The sequence below is a fragment of the Pyxicephalus adspersus genome, chromosome 11 (genome assembly GCF_032062135.1).
Source record: "Pyxicephalus adspersus chromosome 11, UCB_Pads_2.0, whole genome shotgun sequence".
In the NCBI taxonomy this organism is placed as follows: Eukaryota; Metazoa; Chordata; class Amphibia; order Anura; family Pyxicephalidae; genus Pyxicephalus; species Pyxicephalus adspersus.
The window spans coordinates 2,613,113-2,633,564 of NC_092868.1; the positions used below are offsets into that span (position 1 = coordinate 2,613,113).

The window sequence follows — 20,452 nt, forward strand, 5'->3', positions numbered from 1 at the left end:
GGGAGATGGGTTGCAATAATGGTGGGCCAACCCAGGAACAAATTGGATGTAATAATCCTGTTCCATCCTAGGAGGAGATCAGTTGCAATAATGGTGGGCCAACCCAAGAGGAGATGGGTTACAATTAGGGTGGGCCAACCTAGGAGGAGATGGGTTGCAATAATGTTGGGCCAACCCAGAAGGAGATGGGTTGCAATAATGTTGGGCCAACCCAGGAGGACATGGGATACAATAATGGTGGGCCAACCCCCTGAGGAGATGGGTTACAATAATGCTGGGCCTACCCAGGAGGAGATGGGTTACATAAATGCTGGGCCAACCCAGGAGGAGATGAGGTACAATAATGGTGGTTGAACCCAGGAAGAGATGGGTTGCAATAATGCTGCGCCAACCCAGCAGGAGATGGGTTGCAATAATTTTGTGCCAACCTATGAGGGTAATGGTTACACTAATGGTGGGCCAACCCAGGAACTGATTGGATTTATTAATCCTGTTCAATCCCAGGAGGAAATCAGTTGCAATAATGGCAGACCAACCCAGAAGGAGATCGGTTACAATAATGGTGGGCAAACCCAGGAGGAGATGGGTTACAATACTTGTGTGCAAAACCCAGGAGGGGATGGGTTACAAAAACAGTGGGCCAACCCATGGGGAGATGGGTTGCAATAATGGTGGGCCAACCCAGGAACAGATTGGATGTAATAATCCTGTTCCATCCCAGGAGGAGATCAGTTGCAAAAATGTTGGGCCAACCCAAGAGGAGATGGGTTGCAATAATGGTGGGCCAACCCAGGAGAGATGAGTTACAATAATGGAGGGCAAACCCAGGAGGAAATGAGTAGAAAAAACAGTAGCAATAATGCTGGGCCAACCCAGGAGGGGATAAGGTACTATAATGGTGGGCCAACCCAGGAGGAGATAGGTTGCAAAAATGCTGGGCCAACCCAGGAGGAGAGGGGTACAATAATGGTGGGCCAACCCAGGAGAAGATTGGTTGCAATAATGGTGGGCCAACCCAGGAGGAAATGGGTTACAATAATGGTGGGCCAGCCCAGGAGGAGATTGGTTGCAATAATGCTGGGGCAACCCAGGAGGAGATTGGGATACAATATTGGTGGCCAACCCAGAAGGAGGTGCATTACAATAATTATGGGCCAACCCAAGAGGAGATAGGTTGCAATATTGGTGGCCAACCCAGGAGGAGATAGGTTAGAATGGGTGAGAATAATAGTGGGCCAATCCAGGAGGGGATAAGATACAATAATGGTGGGCCAATAGGGAAAGAGTTGAGTAAGAGAGGGACCCATTACATGGGGCACTGTAGGGTAAGGGTCAAACTACAGATGGAAGAGAAGGGCTCTCTAAGGAAGTGGTCGCCAACCATTTGGTTCTGCACACCACTAAAATCAGCGGCTCCTGACCACGCATGCGCATGGAGCCGGGTGTCAATCAAAGGGGAAGAAGCTCCCACATAGTGATGCCACCGTCCATGGGAGAGTAGGCGGGTTATGTCTAGAGAAACAGCCTGCCACTTCCCTGCGCCTGGGACTTGTACTGGGACCTGTTCTGCAGCTGTGGCTGGTGCGTCCCCCCAGCGGGGTCCTTTTCCTGACCCCGCTTGGGGGTGCACCGGCCAGAGCCGCGAACCCCGAAATTTTCTTGCTGACCACCAGTTGGCGACCGCTGCTCTAAGGGGAGGAGGCATGAATATGCATTGTGTTACAACAACCTAAATGATTGGGGTGTCATTGCATTGTAACTGGCCCAAATTGGAGCTTTTTGGTAATTTGCCAAATGTTTCAACTTTTTGACACCACAATGCCACCAATACACAGTAATGCATTATATTGCATTGCGGTGTGCTGCATTGCCTGTGCAATAAGATGCATTACTGAATGGCATTCCAAACTTCTAACCCACATCAGTGGACAGGGGACAATTGGTCCTGGATCCATTAAAAAAAAAGTTATTAAGAGTTAAAAAAAAGTTTTTAAAAAAAATATCAATTTTCTTTAATCGTGATTGCTCAGTGCGTTGTCAAAAATGCTGATTTGTATAGCTGTCCCCTGGCACCTAACCCAGCCTTGGCAAACCCGTAACCAGCATCCTGGGGAAGATGTACCTTGGGCTTGAACAATAACAGGTCCTGGATGTACTTTACTTTTTCAAAATAAACATATCTGAGCTAGACACACAGTCTCTGATAGATTTCTGCTGAGGAGCCCCAAAGACCAGTTTGTCTGGTGAGTAATAGTCTGTTCTGCCAATCCGCAGGCTCTTGTAGTCACCTGCTTTATGTTCCATATGGTTTGTGAGCTCTGAGGTTAATCCTATAGATGGGGCTCCAAATCGCAATGACGGCTCCAATAGACAGCAGGGAATCGAATCTGCCCCAATGGAAGGCAGCTCCCTGCACCTTACTATTCTATAATTTGGGGCCCTGGAGAAGGTGGCGGCCCTGGGTAATTTCCAGTTTGCCCAACAATAAAAATGATTGTTGGACCAAATGACTGACAAGGACTTCTTTGGGCAGGGTCGGATTTATGGTTGGGCAAATAGGAAATTACCCAGGGCCCCAAATGATAGAAAGGCAGAGGGTGCAGGGAGCTGAAATACTGGGCTTTTAATGCCACCACTTTCTCCAGGTCCCCAAATTATAGAATGGCAAGGTGCAGGGAGTTGCATGTTGGGCCAACCCAGGAGTATATAGGTTAAAATAATGGTGGACCAACCCAGAAGGAGATGGGTTACAATAATGTTGGGCCAAACCAGGAGGAGATGGGGTAAAATAATGTTGGGCCAACCCAGGAGGAAATGGAGTGCAACAATGCTGGGCCAACCTAGGGGGAGATGGGTTACAATAATCTTGTACCAACCCAAAAGAAGATGCGTTACAACAATCTTGGGCCAATCCAGGAGAAGATGGGTTACAATAATGTTGGGCCAACCTAGGAGGAGATGGGTTACAATAATGTTGGCCAACCCAGGAGGAGATGGGGTGCAATACTGTTGGGCCAACCCAGGAGGAAATGTGTTACAATAATGGTGGGCCAACCCAGGAGGAGAAGGGTTACAATAATGCTGGGCCAACCCAAGAGGAGATTGGTTACAATTATGTTGGTCCATCCCAGGAGGAAATGGGTTACAAAAATGTTGGGCCAAACCCAGGAGAAGATGGGTTGCAATAATGCTGGGCCAACCCAGGAGGAGATGGGAAGCAATAATGCTGGGCCAACTCAGGAAGAGATGGGTTACAATAATGCTGGGCCAACCCAGGAGGAGATGGGATGCAATAATGCTGGGCCAACCAAGAAGGGGATAGGATACAATACTGTTGGGCCAACCAGGAGGAGATGGGTTACAATAATGTTGGGCCAACTCAGGAGGAAAAGGCTTACAATAATCTTGGGCCATCCCAGGGAAGAGGTTGAGTAAGAAAGACGCTTTTACATGGGACCGTGTAAGCTAAGGGTCAGACCAAAGGAGCAAGATAAGGACCCTTCAGGGGGAGTTATTTTGTTACAACAACGCAATTGATTGGGGTGTCAAGGCACTGTAACTGGCCCAAATTCAAGCTTTTTGGTAATCTACCCAAGTTTTGCCAATTATTTTAACTTGCCACCATAATGCCATCAATGCCCAGTAATGCATTATATTGCATTGCTGTGCGCTGCATTGCATGTGAATTAAGTTCTGTTAATGAATATCATTGCAAAGCCCTAACCCACATCAGAGGACAGGGGACAATTAGTCCTGGGCCCAGTTTGAAAAATTGAAAAAAAGTTAAAATAATTTTTTTCTGAAAAGTCACATTTCCCCATTTGTGATTGGTCACATCATTGTATAGTCAGAATGAAGATCTCAGCTCTCCCTCTTGGCACTGTGACAAGTACTCATTTTGTATGGCTGTCCACATGCACCGTCCCCCTGGCACCCAACCCTGCCTTGGCACACCTGTGACCAGCATCCTGGGGCGTACCTTGGATTTAGCAATAAAAGGTCCGGGATGTACTTTCACTTCTCAGAATAAACAGATCTGAGCTGGACAGTGACACACAGTCCCTAATGGCTTTTTGCTGAGGAGCCCACAGACCAATTTGGTGAGTAATATTCTGCCATTACCTGTAGTCACCTGCCTCATGGTCCATATGGTTTGTGGGTAATCCTATAGATGGGACCCCAATACACCACAAGGACAGAGAATCAAACCTGCTTAATGGAAGGCACTGACACTTTTTTTAATGAGTTTTTGGCAATTTTTATTTTTGAGACTTTTATATAAAAATTGGATGAGAGTGAAATTGTAATGAGTATGGCTGCTGGTTGTGCATTATGAACCTCATTCCTGTCATATTCTGATGGCTTTTCTCATTACATTGTTTGAATGTTAAAATACCCCCCAGGGGATCAAATTGTGCCGCAGTCAGGGATAATTACATTGTGAAGCTTTAAATCATATTTTATTTATTTTTTATATTTCCTTTTTTATTATTTAGTTTTGTGAATATTTTATGTATTATTTTTTATATTTATTTTATATATTATATTTTAATATTTTAGATATATTATTCTTCGGTCAGCAGGGTTATAATGGTCAATGGGGGGCGCTATTTTATGTGCCAACCCCTTCATTGTAAAAAGGGGGCGCAGAGCAGCCATTGCCCCCGTAAATTGTTTTCTGTTGTAGGCAAAGTTGACAATCTGCATACGGAGAGTTTGGGGGAGTTTAGCAAAGCGTGCCGATTGCTAGCTCCTTGGCCAAATCACCCCTCTGATGTTTTTTTTTGGGGGGGGGGGAGTTTTTGTTTTGGATTGTATGAGGGTGGCCCGGGCTTATACTTTAACATGGGGGGTTCCAGTTTTGAGGGACGGGGCTTTACCCTGACATCCAGTCACCCTAAAAAGCATGTGAAGCTTTGTACCGGGGCTATAGTAAGATGCCACTATTTTAAGGGGCACATAGATATCTGCCACCTCCCAGGGTAAAAAACAAAGAGGTAAATACCAATACAGACAGTGAACACTTGACAAGAGAGCTAAGAAAATAATAAAAGCAAATAAAAGATAAAAGAAAAAAGAAAAAAACTTACTAACTAATAAATGCCCACAGAGACAGTTTTATCTAAAATGATACCCTGGGCAAATACCCAATGGGGCACCAAATGTTGAGCATTCCAGCTCCCTGCACCCCCAGCCATCCTATCATTTGGAGTCCTGGAAAAGGTGCGGGTTCTGGGTAATTGCCTAATTGCCGAACCATAAAAACAGCCGTTTTACCCCATGTCGCCTTCTCCAGGACCCCAAATTTTAGAATGGCAGGGAGCTCAAAGGGCAGAGGGGCAACTTCTGTCTGTCAGTAGGATGGGGCAACTGGTTTACAAAAAAAAGTTTTTGTGAAAAGTTAATTGCCAAGACTTGTCACATGTGAAATCACTCTGTTTTCCTGTAAAAATGCATTTTTTTGGCTATATTTTGACTTTGATTTATATAACCACATCATTTTTTTTTCCACGGGAGACATGTTCCCACAGGTCCCTCTACCTCCCAGGAAAATTGGAGTCACGATATAATTTTTCCAGTTAGTGTGAAACATTTGGCAGGCGGCTTTAACAAAATCAGTTTACGGTGAAGCTTTCTATTTGATTAGGGAAACAAACACATTTTTTTTTTCACTTGTGACATGTTCCCACCAGCCCCCCTGACTTCTCCAGCCATTTAGGTAACATTGTGTGCCGGAACTTTGCAATAAAAATATTCAGGAATTACGGTGTGTTTGCAGAAGTTCGGGCCTCCTAATTTGCCACTGAAAAGTGTTATTTGGTCAGCCCTTAGGGGTATCTGTCCCCCAATGGACACATTTTACCACTAGAGGGCCACCAAAAGGAATGTATGGTAAAACCAGCAATAGTAAGCAGCTCGATCCGGTACTGCTGGGTTTTATCTGTGACTATCACCGGGCTTGCAAAATTTAAGAACCACTTAGATCCCAATGAGATAGCCACCCCCAGATCTACATCCACCGAGAGCCCATTCCCTATAATCGAGAGAGAGGAACTCAAAGTAAATAGAGACAGACAAGAGAATGGCAGGGCCAGTTTTAGAAAGGGCATCCTGGCCAAATGCTCGGGCTGTGCCAATTGACAGAATGCAAGTGGGTGACAAGAGGTGAAATTTGGGGCCACCACTTGTGGGGCCCAGGGCCCCTTTTCTCTAAAACCAGATATTAGTTGGAGTTCTGTAGCAAGGCTGACAACACTTATAGGGATTTAAGTTAAAAGCAATGGGTTGTCAGCCCAAACAGGAAGTTAGGAGCTCACTGGGTTTCTGGTAGCTCAGATCCCAATGACATAGGCACAACCCCAGATCTACATCTCCCAAGAGCCCATTCCCCATAATAATGAAAGGGGTAGTATTGTTTTACTGGGAGAGAACTCTTTCATATTTAATACTCAGACCTGCACATGTATGCAGACCCCAACCTCTGAATTCACCTGCTGCATACTTGTAGGAGGTCAGGTGGCCCAGAAAGTCCAAAGCTGGTGAACCAGGAAATTCATAGCGACTTTTTTCCTTTAAACACCAAGGTGTGATTTTTTAAATTGGTCAGCGACTACTTCAATCATCCAATCAGCTCGCAAGAATTCCTCACCCACACCACCGCACCTTTTCCATAGCACCAGGACTTTGATTTTGCCAACAGTCATGCCAATACTTGATCAGAGGAATCGCTGGGCTGACGCTGCAAAATGAGACACAGAAATTGCCGTAATTACAGCGTGAGAAGCCATAAAAATGTTTATTTAAACTTTCTTGGCTGCTCTATATCACTCTTGTCCAAAGGCTGAGTAATTGCAATGCAGTTAACCATTGCACAGGGGAGGGTGCAACAAAGGAAATATGGTAGCAGCAGATTTACTATAAATGCCAAATCTGGTGCAAGTCCCTTGCTCCCCAGTGCTAGCCCCCTCCTGCTGAAAGCGTATGAACATGAGAATTGTGACAAATGTCAAAACCCAACATTGGTCTCAGTCCGCAGCTCCCCATGGTTAACACAGATTTGTTTTTCCAAGGTCCTAATGCAAAGAAAGAACAGCACTGACTTCAGATGCCCTGGTGGTGCCTTAGTGGGCAGTTCCATGACACCCTGTACTCACCGTATGTTCTCAGTCTTCTGGGTTGAAAACATCTAGGCATCAATCAAACCGGGAGACTGACATCTAGAGGCGAAAAGAGGTACTGCTAGCACAGCACTAGACGCCTAATAGGGTGCCAGGTTGAGGCTCCTTTAAAAAAATTTTTGTAAATTGTTTTAAACATTACAATGCTGCAATAACCCAACATAAATGGTATGTGCTGATCAAAATCACATTACAGATTCTCTGATACCACAAAGATTATTTTTTTTTTTTATTGGTATTGTTCTCTGATACTTAGCTTTTGTTTTATTTTGGATGGAGGGGGAGGAATAAAACATTTGCAAGGTTTCCCCCACTGTCTATGTCTCTGCTGAAAAGATTTCACTTCCCGTCTGGGTGCCAGAAGTACCAGGTCAGCAAATTAGGGGACAAAACATTCATTTTTAGCAGATTAGGGAAGAGTGCGAATTGTATATTTGAACTTTTTTGTTTTATCTAAAGTTTGCCTAAAGCATTTTTGTTGATCACCAAGGTGAGGAGGTTTCACCAAGCTGATACTGCTGTACTGATGCCCGGTTAGGGTTACTCAATACAATATTTTGTAAATGTTTCGGGTAACATTTTTAGAGTGATCTCTGTACAGATAAGCTGCCAGCCTGACCACATCTATGCAAAGGGGTGACAAGTGGCACAAAGTCCTATTACGTGTGTTGTAACATGTGTAACCTTCTTAAGAAGGTTGGACATGTTATCAGCTAAATCCCTTCTTCTTTCTGCTAATTGGATTTATTACCCCAATACAGCACCCAGAAGTGATTTGTTGGATTTGGCTTCATAACACATCAACCAACTTTCTGTTATCCAACGCTCCATCAACCAAACTTCATCAACCACCTTGCCATCAACCAATTCTCCATTACTCAATGATCCTCCAACCAAATCACACAACATTTCATCAACCAATTCTCAAACACTTCACGCTCCATCAACCAATGCCCTATTATACAACATTTCATCAACCAATGTTTTCTCAACTATTGCCCCATCACCCAACATTCCTTCAACTGATGCCTAATCATACAATATTTCCTCAACCAATGCTCCATCACTTCATGTTCCATCAACCAATCTTCCATCACTCATCGTTCCATTAACCAATGCTCCATCATACAATGTTCCATCAACCAATTCTCCATCACTTGTGAGTTCCTCAATCAATGCTCCATCACTTCAAGTTCTCTTCACCAATGCTCCATTACTCATGGTTTCATCAACCAATGCTCCATCACTAAATGTTCCCTCAACCAATGCCCTGTCACTTATCAGTCTATCAACCAATTCTCAATCACTTCACGTTCCATCAACCAATACTTCATCACTCAATGTTCTCTCAACCAATGTCCCATCATACAATGTTCCCTCAACCAATGCTCTATCACTTTAAGTTCTGTCCACCAATGCTCCATCACTCATCGTTCCATCAACCAATTTTCCATCACTCAATGTTCTATCAACCAATTTTCCATCACTCAATGTTCTATCAACCAATTCTCCACCATTCAATGCTCCATCACTAAATGTTCCCTAAACCAATATCCCATCACACAACATTCCATCATCCAATTCTCCATCCCTTATCACTCCATCAACCAATTCTCAATTACTTCACGTTCCATTAACCAATACTTTATCACTCAATGTTCTCTCAACCAATGTCCCATCATAGAATGTTCCCTCAAGCAATGCTCCATCACTTCACATTCCCTCCACAAATGCTCCATAAAGCAATGCTCCATCACTCATGGTTTCATCAACCAATGCTCCATCATTTTGTTCCCTCAACCAATGCTCCATCTTTCAATGCTCCCTTAACCAATGCCCCATCATACAACATTCCATCAACCAATGCTCCATCACTCAATGTTCCTTTAATCAATGCTTCTTTAGAAAATGTTCCAAAGCAGCTCATTGCCAATGAACCAAAGCTCTATCAACTGCCACCCTATTGAACCAATGCTCCATCATTTTTTTCCCTCAACCAATGCTCCATCTTTCAATGCTCTCTTAACCAATGCTCCATCATTTTGTTCCCTTAACCAATGCTCCATCTTTCAATGCTCCCTTAACCAATGCTCCATCATACAACATTCCATCAACCAATGCTCCATCACTCAATGTTCCTTTAATCAATGCTCCTTTAGAAAATGTTCCAAAGCAGTTCCTGGCCAATGAACCTAAGCTCTATCAACTGCCACTCTATTGAACCAATGCTCCATTAACATACATTTCAGTAACCAATGCTTCATTAACTAACCCTCCATCCTCCATTTTGCTGTATTTCTTCTGTCTCTTTATATCCCTTTGTTCTCTTCTCTAGCCCATTTCTCTTTGTTCTTTCTCTTCTATCAGCTGCTACTCTCTTTTCCTCAGTGTCATTGAATTCTTTTCCTCTTCTGGAATTTAACAAATCTGCTCCAGAATCCTTCTTCATCCATTTAGGTAAATTGACCTCTTTAGCCAGTCCTATCATTTTAGCTGGACCCCGGAGGAACTCCTTATAATGGGCACAGCAGGTGTCCAGACAAACATCTATCAAACAGAGTTAATTATATTAGGGTTAATTTCCAGCCTCCACCAAGCACCATGGTCTTTTGGATGGTCCGACCATTTTGGCAAGAGTGTTTAGAGATACCTTCAAATATTAGATATGAATATATCATTATATAAAAAACAATCACTTACCCCCATTCCCCTTCCAGCCTTGCCACATAGGAGGCACCTTGAGAATGTTAAAATCTACAGAGACCTTTTTGTTGGAAAATCTCATGCAGATCCTATTGGTATCCATTGAGCTGAGTGACCTGGCGGGATAATCATAATACATGGCACGGCGTCCATACAAACTGGCGGATAGATGCCATCCACAGAGTGCCGGTTTGGGTCAGGAAAGTTGTAGCCCTTTGTATATCCAAGTACAGAGCTGGAAGGAATGTATCTGAAGTCATGTTTAAATGGAATTACCAGAAACAGGTGGGAAGGTACACAGCAGCTAACCGTGCAATAGAAAGACTGAGAATTCAGCATGTCGCTACTTGCAGATCAAACATACTGTAACTGCACGAAGGGCAGACTATTATTTCTAATTTACTGACTGTTATATTATACAATTGTATCTTTTACTCAAGGAATCATAAAGCATATTTATAATTTGGGGTAAAGTATATCTGAGGGGTTATTGTATGACAATTTAAGTTGCAAATTCAGTTAAACTGTAATCATAAAAGCTTATTTAAATTTTATTTACTTTCTCTTTCTAAGCCAAATCTTCCTTCATTTGTGTCTCACATAATCCCCCTCTCAGACACTGCAGATCACAGTGGGTAGGGCCAGCGCTGTCAATCCAGACACAAGTGGGCGTGGTTATGTATTGATTGACAGGCTATGGTTTTGTGAATTAGCCCTGGCAATGCTGATAGCCACACCCCCTGCATTATTTTTTTTTCTGATCACTGTAGACACAACCTACATGTAATGCTGAATACAACATATTCCAAAAACATTCACCCAGACGGGAATATACAGAGGTGAGTCTTTCCTAGGGCAATATGTGGAATTGGCTCTCTCGGGAAGTATTTTTATCAAGTTCTATAGATAAGAAAAAGATGGATGATTTCTAGAAGCACAGAATATAACTGGGGATTAAAGGTATAAAATAAAGATAACAGAGACTTCTGATCCGGGGAACATTTGATTGGCTCATGGAATCAGGAAGGAATTGTTTTCCCCCATTGGAGCAAATTGTACCGGGTTTTTTTTCTTTTTTGCCTTCCTATAGATCATCTATGTCCATAGGGTTTTATATCCTGGATATGTTTATTTCCCTAGTGGTTGAACTTAATAGACTTTTGTCTTTTTTCACGTCTTATTTGGTTTCCCTTATTACTGAACCTAAAGTTACTTAAGTTGAGTAACAAGTTACAATGAATACCTGTGCTTTGTACAAGGAAGTAAAATGTCTTAGGGAAATTCCCTACGCTTCACCACCACAGTGTTTGCTTTGGTATTTTGGCACGGGTTCTGCAGACTTTAATATAAAAGATTTCATTAATCCTTGAGATGTTTCCGGGAGTAAATGTTTGCAATCTTTGTTTATCTACTGCATTGTTCAGTGATTAAAGTTCCATTGCAATCAGACTGCTTCACCAGAAATCGGTTTTATTAGGCAGCTAATTAAACAAGAAGTCGATAAGCAACGCTTCTGAAGGAGAGATAAGGTTCTAGCTCAAAAGATGCCGCTGGATGTGTTGTTCTCTATAGAGTTGGAAATGTAGAGATCCTCGGGGGCGTGGCCTTAGCTGATTTCTAGACTTTATTTATTGTAAAGAAGGGAAATAATTAAATGGGAACAGAACATAAATTAGAGCCCAGCTTTGTGTACTTAGCTCATAATCTGCTTGTGAATCAGGAACAGAAATGGCATCTTTCTTTAATTATGTTTACCCACAGCTGAACCCAATGCAAACAATTAAACTGTCCCTTCTGCCAAATGGCTTAAAACGCTGTCCAGCCACTTCTGTTATTTAAACAGCTTTGTCATACAGCACAGCTAGAATGGTGACACCAAATCTCCTGTTAGGGTGAAGGAATGCAGAGGGGATCTCCCTGCTTCATTTACTCTATGCATTGGGGCTCCTGCATCTCTCCTGCTGCTTCTTTATCATTAATCCACCAATCACCATCATTGTGGGGAAGCAAAGCTCCGCTGCCTTGACTCATTGCAGAACAAGGCAAGGCCAGGTAGCAATGGGAGTCGGGTGATATGAGCCCCCTGGTGACTTATGGATTGTCCTTTTATTGGGAACAGCTTCCACAAAATGTAATAGGTCTGATATATTAAAGCTATCTTAGGACAGATAGACTATTATGGAAGAACCTGGGGGATCCAGCACACCTGGAATAGATCTGGTCCCAGACTGAAAACATTTGCCAATTAAAAACTAATGATTTTTAAGAAACCCATTCCAGGTTTGCGAGATTGCCCAGGTTCTCCTATGATAGTCTATCTTCTCCAGGCTTGGAGAGCTTTAATAAACCAGATGCAATGAGTTCTATTTATAAATGATTCCCCGGTCTATTCTCTCATATATTCGTTTATTTGCTATTCATTTACACCTGAGCACTTTTGACCATTGGCCACTAGGTGGCAGAACGAGTTATGGTTTTTAATAGGAACTTAAAGGGGACCTGCAGAGAGATTTGACATCACATTTCGCGGGGTGAAAAATTGTAAAAAGAGCCCCATGCGTTTAAAAGCACTTAAGGCTCACTTAAATACCTCACATTGGACAAGAGGCAGCTTTAGCATGCCTTAAGTGCACTTTAGGATTTCTTAAATTCTATTGCATCTTGATATATCAGAACCAGCCTTGGCCAACGTGCTTCTCCAATCTTGGAAATGTCTTCCCCTTTATTCTTCATATCTATATTGTGTTATGTCTGGCAAAGTGTGCCAGTCCCTTCTTCCTGCTCATATATCTAAATCTTGAATTTCCCCTTTGACTTAATAATCATCTCATTGTTCTTACAGATTAATTAAGCGAAAACCCGAAAATCCAAGGCCGGATCGTCCTTCCAGTTGGCCATGAATACCGCAGTGTTTTTTTGGGGGTTGGTTTGCATCCTATTGCTGCCTGGGGCTGGTAAGTTTTCTAGAATAATCAAAGGAAGCAATTTCCACAGGAAAGTGTCAGATGTGATAAATGTATTTGATTATAAAATGTGTCCCCAAATCTGGCAAAAGGAAGGTTGTCATTGGCTCTGGTACGGGAAAACATTCGGTGCCATCAAGGTCACAGAGGATCATTGGTGCCAAACACATGTCGGGGTGAGGAGGTGTGTGTGAATGTCACAATTCTAATCTCTTCAAACTCTTTCACAACTCTCATCACGTAGGTAGGCAATCAACATTTAGCTTGACACATTCCATAGTGATTGGGATAAAGTGAAAAGAGAACAAGCTAAATTCTCAGATCACTCACTGATGAGTGTGAAATATTTAATAGCTTTAGTAAATGCTGGGCATTTAAAACCAGCAACCACCATTCACCAATCATTCATCAATCTTTGGTCATGTTGATATCTAGTATAGGCCAAGGTTCAGTTTTGCCATATGGTTTTAAGCAGCACAAATGCAATTCTTTGCTCATGATACAATATAATTCAGATCTGAAACCATTAATGTTTAATCACATGAAATTAAATGTGCATCTTGTAGCCCTGTACAGAAGAGCTCAGCTTGGGGAGGGCAGAAGCAGAACAAAGAACCATTTTTTTTTTCAGGATAAATGCTGTCAGATCATCAGTTTGCTGCTTCTTTATTCACTGGCCAGTCTTAGACTTGGGGAAGGATTAGACTTGTAGGTGCCGTGGGGGATAAAGCCAGCAATTGGCCCCTGTGCAGAACTGACGAAGGGTCAGAGGCTCCCCTTGCCAGCACCTCCCCTCCCCGTGTAAACCTCAGATCTAGAGAAAGTAAACTAAGAATACTTTTGGCCACATATGTAGCTCATTGCCTGGAGTTGCTTTGTGGAAGCTTTGACCTCTCTGCAAATATCTGATGCAGCCCATCAGTGGGAAGGATGCACTTTCCTGATTGGACAGTTATAGGCTTGACTCCTCAGGGGCGTGTCGGATCCCATCATAGAGACCACTGATTCCATTCAAATTTGTATGATGCACCTGGAATGTATTAATCTGATTGGTCTTTAATTAAACTTGCACATTTCCAATGACAGATTCATATTTGCCCTTTCACTCTTTTTGAACACAGAGTCTAGTGAAATCGCTTGTTCGAGGCATGTGACGGGGGAGAAGAATGAGAAGGTCACCATCAAGTGTTATTATTCAACCATTCCAGCGGCCAATAAATATGACCGCAAATTCTGCTGCTGGCAAGGTGCGCGCCCCGGGAGGTGTGAATACACCGTGATTTCTACCGACGATTACACAGCCAACCGTTTCTTGAATCGGATCGATATAGATGACAACAGAAACGAAGGCATTTTCATTATTACCATTAAGAGTTTGGAAAAAGAAGACGAAGGAACTTACTTATGTGGCATCGGGAGGAGTAACAATGTATTCAAAAGCCCTGTCAGTCTGTCTGTTGTTGAAGGTAAATGTAAACTACCCATATAGATCTCTTTGAAACATGGTGGTTACAGGCCTCAATAGCTGAAGCAGGCCAGGTGAATGAGCCATAGGATGAGTTCACACTGAGATAAGTTAGAAAGGGTTGAGGACTCCATGATGTTTTTTTTTTTTTTTCTTGGACCCCCTAGCAGATGTTTAACTGACTTATTCTGAATCCTTTCCTCTTTATTTCCACATTAGATTCTCCCATCCCAAAGGACGCTGAGCTTCTCTATATCGAACTGAGGAGCTTGGTGATCCTCAAATGTACAAATAACGAGAAATCAAGCTCGGAAAGGAAGTTCCTGTGCAAGGTCACCGAAAACGGCTGCAAGGATATCATCGACAGCACAGGGAAGGTGGACCCCAGTTATGAAGGGAGAATCCTGGTCGACAAGCAGGAGGCCGGAGCATTCATCGTAAAATTGGTGGAGGTTCGGGCTGAAGATGCCGGATTTTACACTTGTGGCTCTGACAACCAAGAAGAGTCGGCGGGCTTGCCTACTTATGACGTGAGGATAAACGAAGGTGAGAAAACTGTGCCGAGGATTTTAAAAATTCCTGAAATAAAGTATAAAATACACCACCAGATAAATTTTGAATTGTATTTTCTCTGTAGAAACGGATATTCCTCAGGGACCTCAATTATTAACCCCCAGGCTGGGAGGGTCTCTAACTGCTCAGTGCAATTACAACCCCAAGAAGAATTACACCGAGAAGTTTTGGTGCAAACTGGAAAAGGGAGCGTGCAAACAGATCATAACATCAGATGGGTATGTGATGGACATGTATGAAGGAAGAGTTCTTTTGCATGATGATCCTACGAGTGGCTCCATGCAGATCCTCATGGGAAACACCTCCAAGGAGGACGAAGGATGGTACTGGTGTGTAATGACCGATAAAAAGCATGACCAAACCTTCGCCATAGAGGTCAAACTCTCAGAAGGTAAGGAGACAACTAACTCAGGTCAACTTCCCATCACTGCCTAATGGTCTTATGGAGAACCTATTAGATAGCCTTGACATTGTCACCAATCACTATTGGATTCTCTTAAGACTCCAATTGTTGGTCACCGCAGAGACCTGTGGGTCTTCAGGACAGGAAACAAGAAGGCATAGGAAGTTGAGCTCATAGTAGATCTAAGGGTGTCAATGGGACAGAAAGAGAGGAGAGACAAGTAGAGTTTCCACTTGGCCAGTGTCTTACCAACTTAGCTGTTGAAACAGATTAGAAGAATAATTGTCTTACCTCTTGGTGTCACTAGGGTAACATAACAGGGGCCACAGGAAGTGAGGGAAACATGGAAGTCAGCTCGGGCAGGACCTTGGTGTCGCCTGGAAAAGAAATGAGGGACACATGGAGGTCAGCTGAGGCAGGACCTTGGTGTCACCTGGACAAGAATTGAGGGACACATGGAGGTCAGCTCAGACAGGGCCTTGGTGTCACCTGGACAAGGAATAAGGGACACATGGAGGTCAGCTTAGACAGGGCCTAGGTGTCAGAAGGACAAGAAATGAGGGACATATGGAGGTCAGCTTAGACAGGGCCTTGGTGTCACCTGGAAAAGAAATGAGGGACACTTGGAGGTCAGCTCAGACAGGGCCTTGGTGTCACGTGGACAAGGAATAAGGGACATATGGAGGTCAGCTGAGACAGGGCCTTGGTGTCACCTGGACAAGAATTGAGGGAAACATGGAAGTCAGCTCAGACAGGGCCTTGGTGTCACCTGGACAAGAAATAAGAGAAACATGGAGGTCAGCTTAGACAGGGCCTTGGTGTCACAAGGACAAGGAATGAGGACACATGGAGGTCAGCTTAGACAGGGCCTTGGTGTCACGTGGACAAGGAATGAGGACACATGGAGGTCAGCTTAGACAGGAGACAGGGCCTTGGTGTCACCTGGACAAGGAATAAGGGAAACATGGAGGTCAGCTCAGACAGGGCCTTGGTGTCACCTGGACAAGGAATAAGGGACACATGGAGATCAGCTCAGACAGGGCCTTGGTGTCACCTGGACAAGAAATAAGGGACACATGGAGGTCAGCTCAGACAGGGCCTTGGTGTCACCTGGACAAGGAATAAGGGACACATGGAGGTCAGCTCAGACAGGGCCTTGGTGTCACTAGGACTAAGAAGTGATTGTAACAAAAAGTGATGGAAAAAAATGTTTAAAAGGTTAGCCATAATATCTCATCACACTAAAAGAATCATTATTTATAATACAATCTGTGTTTTTCAGCTGAAAATCCCCCTGGACTATCTGGAAGCAAAATTGTCAAAGCGACTGTTGGCGATGCCGTCAAACTTTCGTGCTCCTATCCCTGTAGGTTCAAAAAATACGAGAAGTATTGGTGCAAATGGAATAACCACAGGTGTGAACCTCTGAGCAATGTGGAGGACACTCAAGATACTCGGTTGATCAGCTGTCAGACTGAGAAGTTTCTGCTGAACATCAAGTCCGTATCTCTGAATGACAGCGGATTCTACTGGTGTGGTGTCAAACATGAGACCAGATATGACCAGACCATAACTGTGCGCCTGATAGTTGAAGGTGAGTTGTGTTCAAAAGAGAGTCCAAAGTCCAAAAATTACATGACCATCAACACCAATTGGGTGGACCGGTATTCTCGTTATTCCTAAACCAAAAGAAATATCAGTGCATTGGATCAACATGGCTGTACTTCCAACCATTTTCTGAGATCAACAGACATTTTAATTGTCAAAGACTGGATTGTTTTGTTTTGGTTGATTAATTGGCTGTCTTTCTTACCCCAGAACCTACAAGAGATGTCTCCAATACTAACGTACGGGCCAACTTTGGTCCAGACTCAAACAAAGGCCAAGTAATTGTCACCCCTCCAAGGTAGGTCCATCAATTTTCTATGGTTACATCAACCACCATGGTTTAGTATGGTGTACACATATGTGTGATGGAACAAGTTGATGTATATTTTGTGAAGGAAGAATTTCTAGCATGCAACACTTGGCCCAATTTTCTCAAAGAACTGGGTGCAGTCCTACAAACCTTCAAAGTTGGTGTGCATCAGGACCAATACAATGCAACCGTAATTTCTGACTCCACCACGTCCAATTGGCCAAATCATTAAGCGGCTATCATGTTTTTCTCTGTGGTGTCTGGATTGGTGGTCATACTTCGATTTGAAACGAAGGAGAGAAAATAATGACCGCCATCACCGAAGACCCAATGACACCCAACTAAAAATATTTGTAAAGCCCTGGTACTGAGAAAACTTGGTCTTACATATCTTTAAACATGAGGAAATCTTCTTTATCTTCGCAATTGCCAATATTCAACCTCCTATCTCCCTATTGGTCTGTAAGGAAGCCCGTCACCTCATTGGGCCAATAGAAAGACATGGGAGCAAGGGCTGACCAGTCAAAGCAGACCAGACCTGTACAGTAAATATTTGTGCTCGCTGTACCATAGACAGGTTCACTTTGATTCTTTGTGACTCCTTTTTATATATATCTTTTCTTTGCCCATTTCTAGCACTGGCAACAACAAGAGTGGTACCGTCACCGCCGTCGTGGTCTCTGTGTGTGCCGCTGTATTGGTGGTCTGTGCTGTGTTACTGTTTATTAGGCTGAGAAAGAGGAAGAATTCAGGTGAGAATTGTATTGTACTGCTCACATCCTTTAAAACGAGTAAAAGTGGCCAAAAAAATAGGCAAAATCTGTAGCTTGTCAATCAGCACCTGGCCACTCCCAGTCACGCCCAATGCTTTCTAGACTGACAGCACTGAACTCCTCCCACTGTGAGCTGCAGTGTCTGGTGGGGGTGGTAAGGTTTCCTTTACTTGTGTATTACTTTATGGTTACTGGATTTGGGGCTTGTTAGATCCTCCAAAAATACTAGAGCCCCCTCCAACCTTTTAAGCTGCTCACCTGTCCCTAGGTCAATGAATCAGAAAGTATCATGTACAATGGATCAACATGACAGCCAGTCAAGTGGTAATTATTCATATTTCCTTGTTATGTCCCCACAGACTTGGTTTCTGTTGGAAGTTACCGGACTAATATAAGCTTGTCTGATCTGGACAAACACATTGGTAAGGATAACCCGGTGGTGACCGATCTGCAGGAAACTGATATCAGCCGCTCAGGAGGTAGGAATCCTAAAATTTACTGGCCTCCAAACCTGATTTGTGTATTTAGAATGAACTAACCCTTCTTTTTTCATTTTTCCTTGGATTCCTTGTGATGTTGGTGTTATTCCTACTTTAAGATTCACCGAAATCAACTAAAAAGGTAAGACCCAATTTAGGAGACAATGGGAGCCATTTACTAAAGCCAGAGCTGGGCTTAGTAGACATGTGCCTTTATTTTTTGGAACTGGCAATCATGTGATGAAAAATTTTATTTTTGGTTTTTGTGCATATGGGCTGTACAGGCAAATGGGCCAGTTTCCCCTTTATAAAGTCCACCAGCACATTTGTTCCCCATCATTATTAGAAACATTCATCTAAAACAAAAAGTCATGCTTAGCTTGAGTAAGGTCAGCATTTTGTTTCCTGGTCGTCTCTATTTCACAATTTCTGTATCCCCTCTGCTTGCTGTTTGCTACTCAGGCGTTGTGCAGCTATCAGGATGCCATGGCAAGGACACGTGATCTACTGCATGGCTGGGTTTCAGCAATTAACATTCCATCTACATGCTCAGGGTAATATTAGGAGGAAGTTACAAACCTGCTTAGGTTGGGGACCTAAAACTATTTGTTTTTACTAATTCCGAAACAAAGATAAGCTGAACTCATCCAATTGCTGTGATCCAGTGGCTTGCCCAAGGCTTGGTTGGTTGGTTTTTCCGGTGGCTGCAGAGGATCATGGAAAGTCTCATTCAATATCTGCAATGGAATATCTAGAGGCTTGTGTTTGGGATGATCGCTGGCTGCAGCCACTTGTCCAATGTCTTGAGCATAGGCTTGAATGGCCAATAGCTCATCTAGTGGCCACAATGGCTCATGCAATGACTCATCCAATGGTTGCAATGACCTATCCAAAGACTTGTCCATTGAATGATCACTGGCTGCATTGACTTGTCCGATGGCTTGCCTATAGGCTGAAATAGATTGGCAGATGGCTTATTCAGTGACCTCAATATTTTGTGCAAAGACTCATCCAATGGCTGCAATTGCCTATCCAAAGGCTTGCCCATAGGATGACTAGTAACTGCAATGATTTGTCCAATGGCCTAACCATAGGCTACAATGGATTGGCTATGGCTCATCCAGAGGCCACAATGGCTCTTGCAATAACTCAAGGGCTGTATTGGCCTTTCCAATGACTTGCCAATAGGATGACACATGTTTGCCATGGCTTCTCCATAGTTTGGCTAATGGTTCATCCAGTGCCTGCAATGGCGTCTCTAAGTTCTTTTCAATGGCTCATCTAATGGCTGAAAAAGGTTCATCCAGTGGCTTGTCTAATGACTGGTAATTTTCTCCTATGAGCACAATCGCATATTTCCCAATAGCAGAACCTTTTTCTCCAACCTCTTGACCACAATTCCTCTGGAGTTGTCCAATATCATTCACACTTGAGAGTCACGTTAGGGAAATACAGTTTTGTAGAATTTCCTCACCTTAATGACTCTCATATATATCATTACAGGGATCCAAAGAAAACCTGGACTATTCCTGCATCCTGATCAATCATGTCGGGACCCCCAATGAGCAAATGGCCGAATAAAGGGCTCTCTGCTGCCCCCTGTGTGCTAAGCCACTCCTTACTGCTAGAGATCCATGCATACTCCGAAATGATAAAATGCAATAGCTACAGGAATCAAATCTATACTCACATATCATAGCTTTTATGTGCTACAACTCGTGTGAGAACAATAATTCACAAAGTTGATCTTACACACGCAGAAAGTCTTAATGGATCAGATATTTTAGCTCACGGTGTAGTCTGGGCGGCTGAATCTCTAAATTCTTATTTATCATTAACACTCCAAACAGTGGGGTCCTTCAAACATAATTCCCAGCTTTGTTCCTGTCCACTTGGGTCATTCTGCCAAACTCAGCGCAGGGATAGTGGGAACCCCAAGTAATGGGCACAACAGGTGGGCAAACCCAGAAACTCAGCACAGGGATAGTGGGAACCCC

The 20,452-nt window shown here is 43.3% G+C and overlaps 1 protein-coding gene across 2 annotated transcripts; it reads left to right on the top strand.

Annotated features, from left to right (window-relative positions):
* Positions 1–3,979: 3,979 nt before the first annotated feature.
* On the top strand, positions 3,980–20,452 carry LOC140340546 (polymeric immunoglobulin receptor-like). Of its 2 annotated transcripts, none has more exons than XM_072425816.1 (11): positions 3,980–4,100; positions 12,724–12,835; positions 13,966–14,310; positions 14,529–14,855; positions 14,947–15,273; positions 16,568–16,879; positions 17,104–17,191; positions 17,840–17,955; positions 18,336–18,455; positions 18,575–18,597; positions 19,959–20,452. In XM_072425816.1, the coding sequence occupies exons 2-11, from the start codon at positions 12,778–12,780 to the stop codon at positions 20,034–20,036; spliced, it is 1,794 nt and encodes a 597-aa protein (XP_072281917.1). In that variant the 5' UTR covers positions 3,980–4,100; positions 12,724–12,777; the 3' UTR covers positions 20,037–20,452. The 2 variants fall into 2 exon arrangements, with proteins under 2 accessions (XP_072281917.1, XP_072281918.1); XM_072425817.1 differs by lacking the exon at positions 3,980–4,100 and adding an exon at positions 7,080–7,233.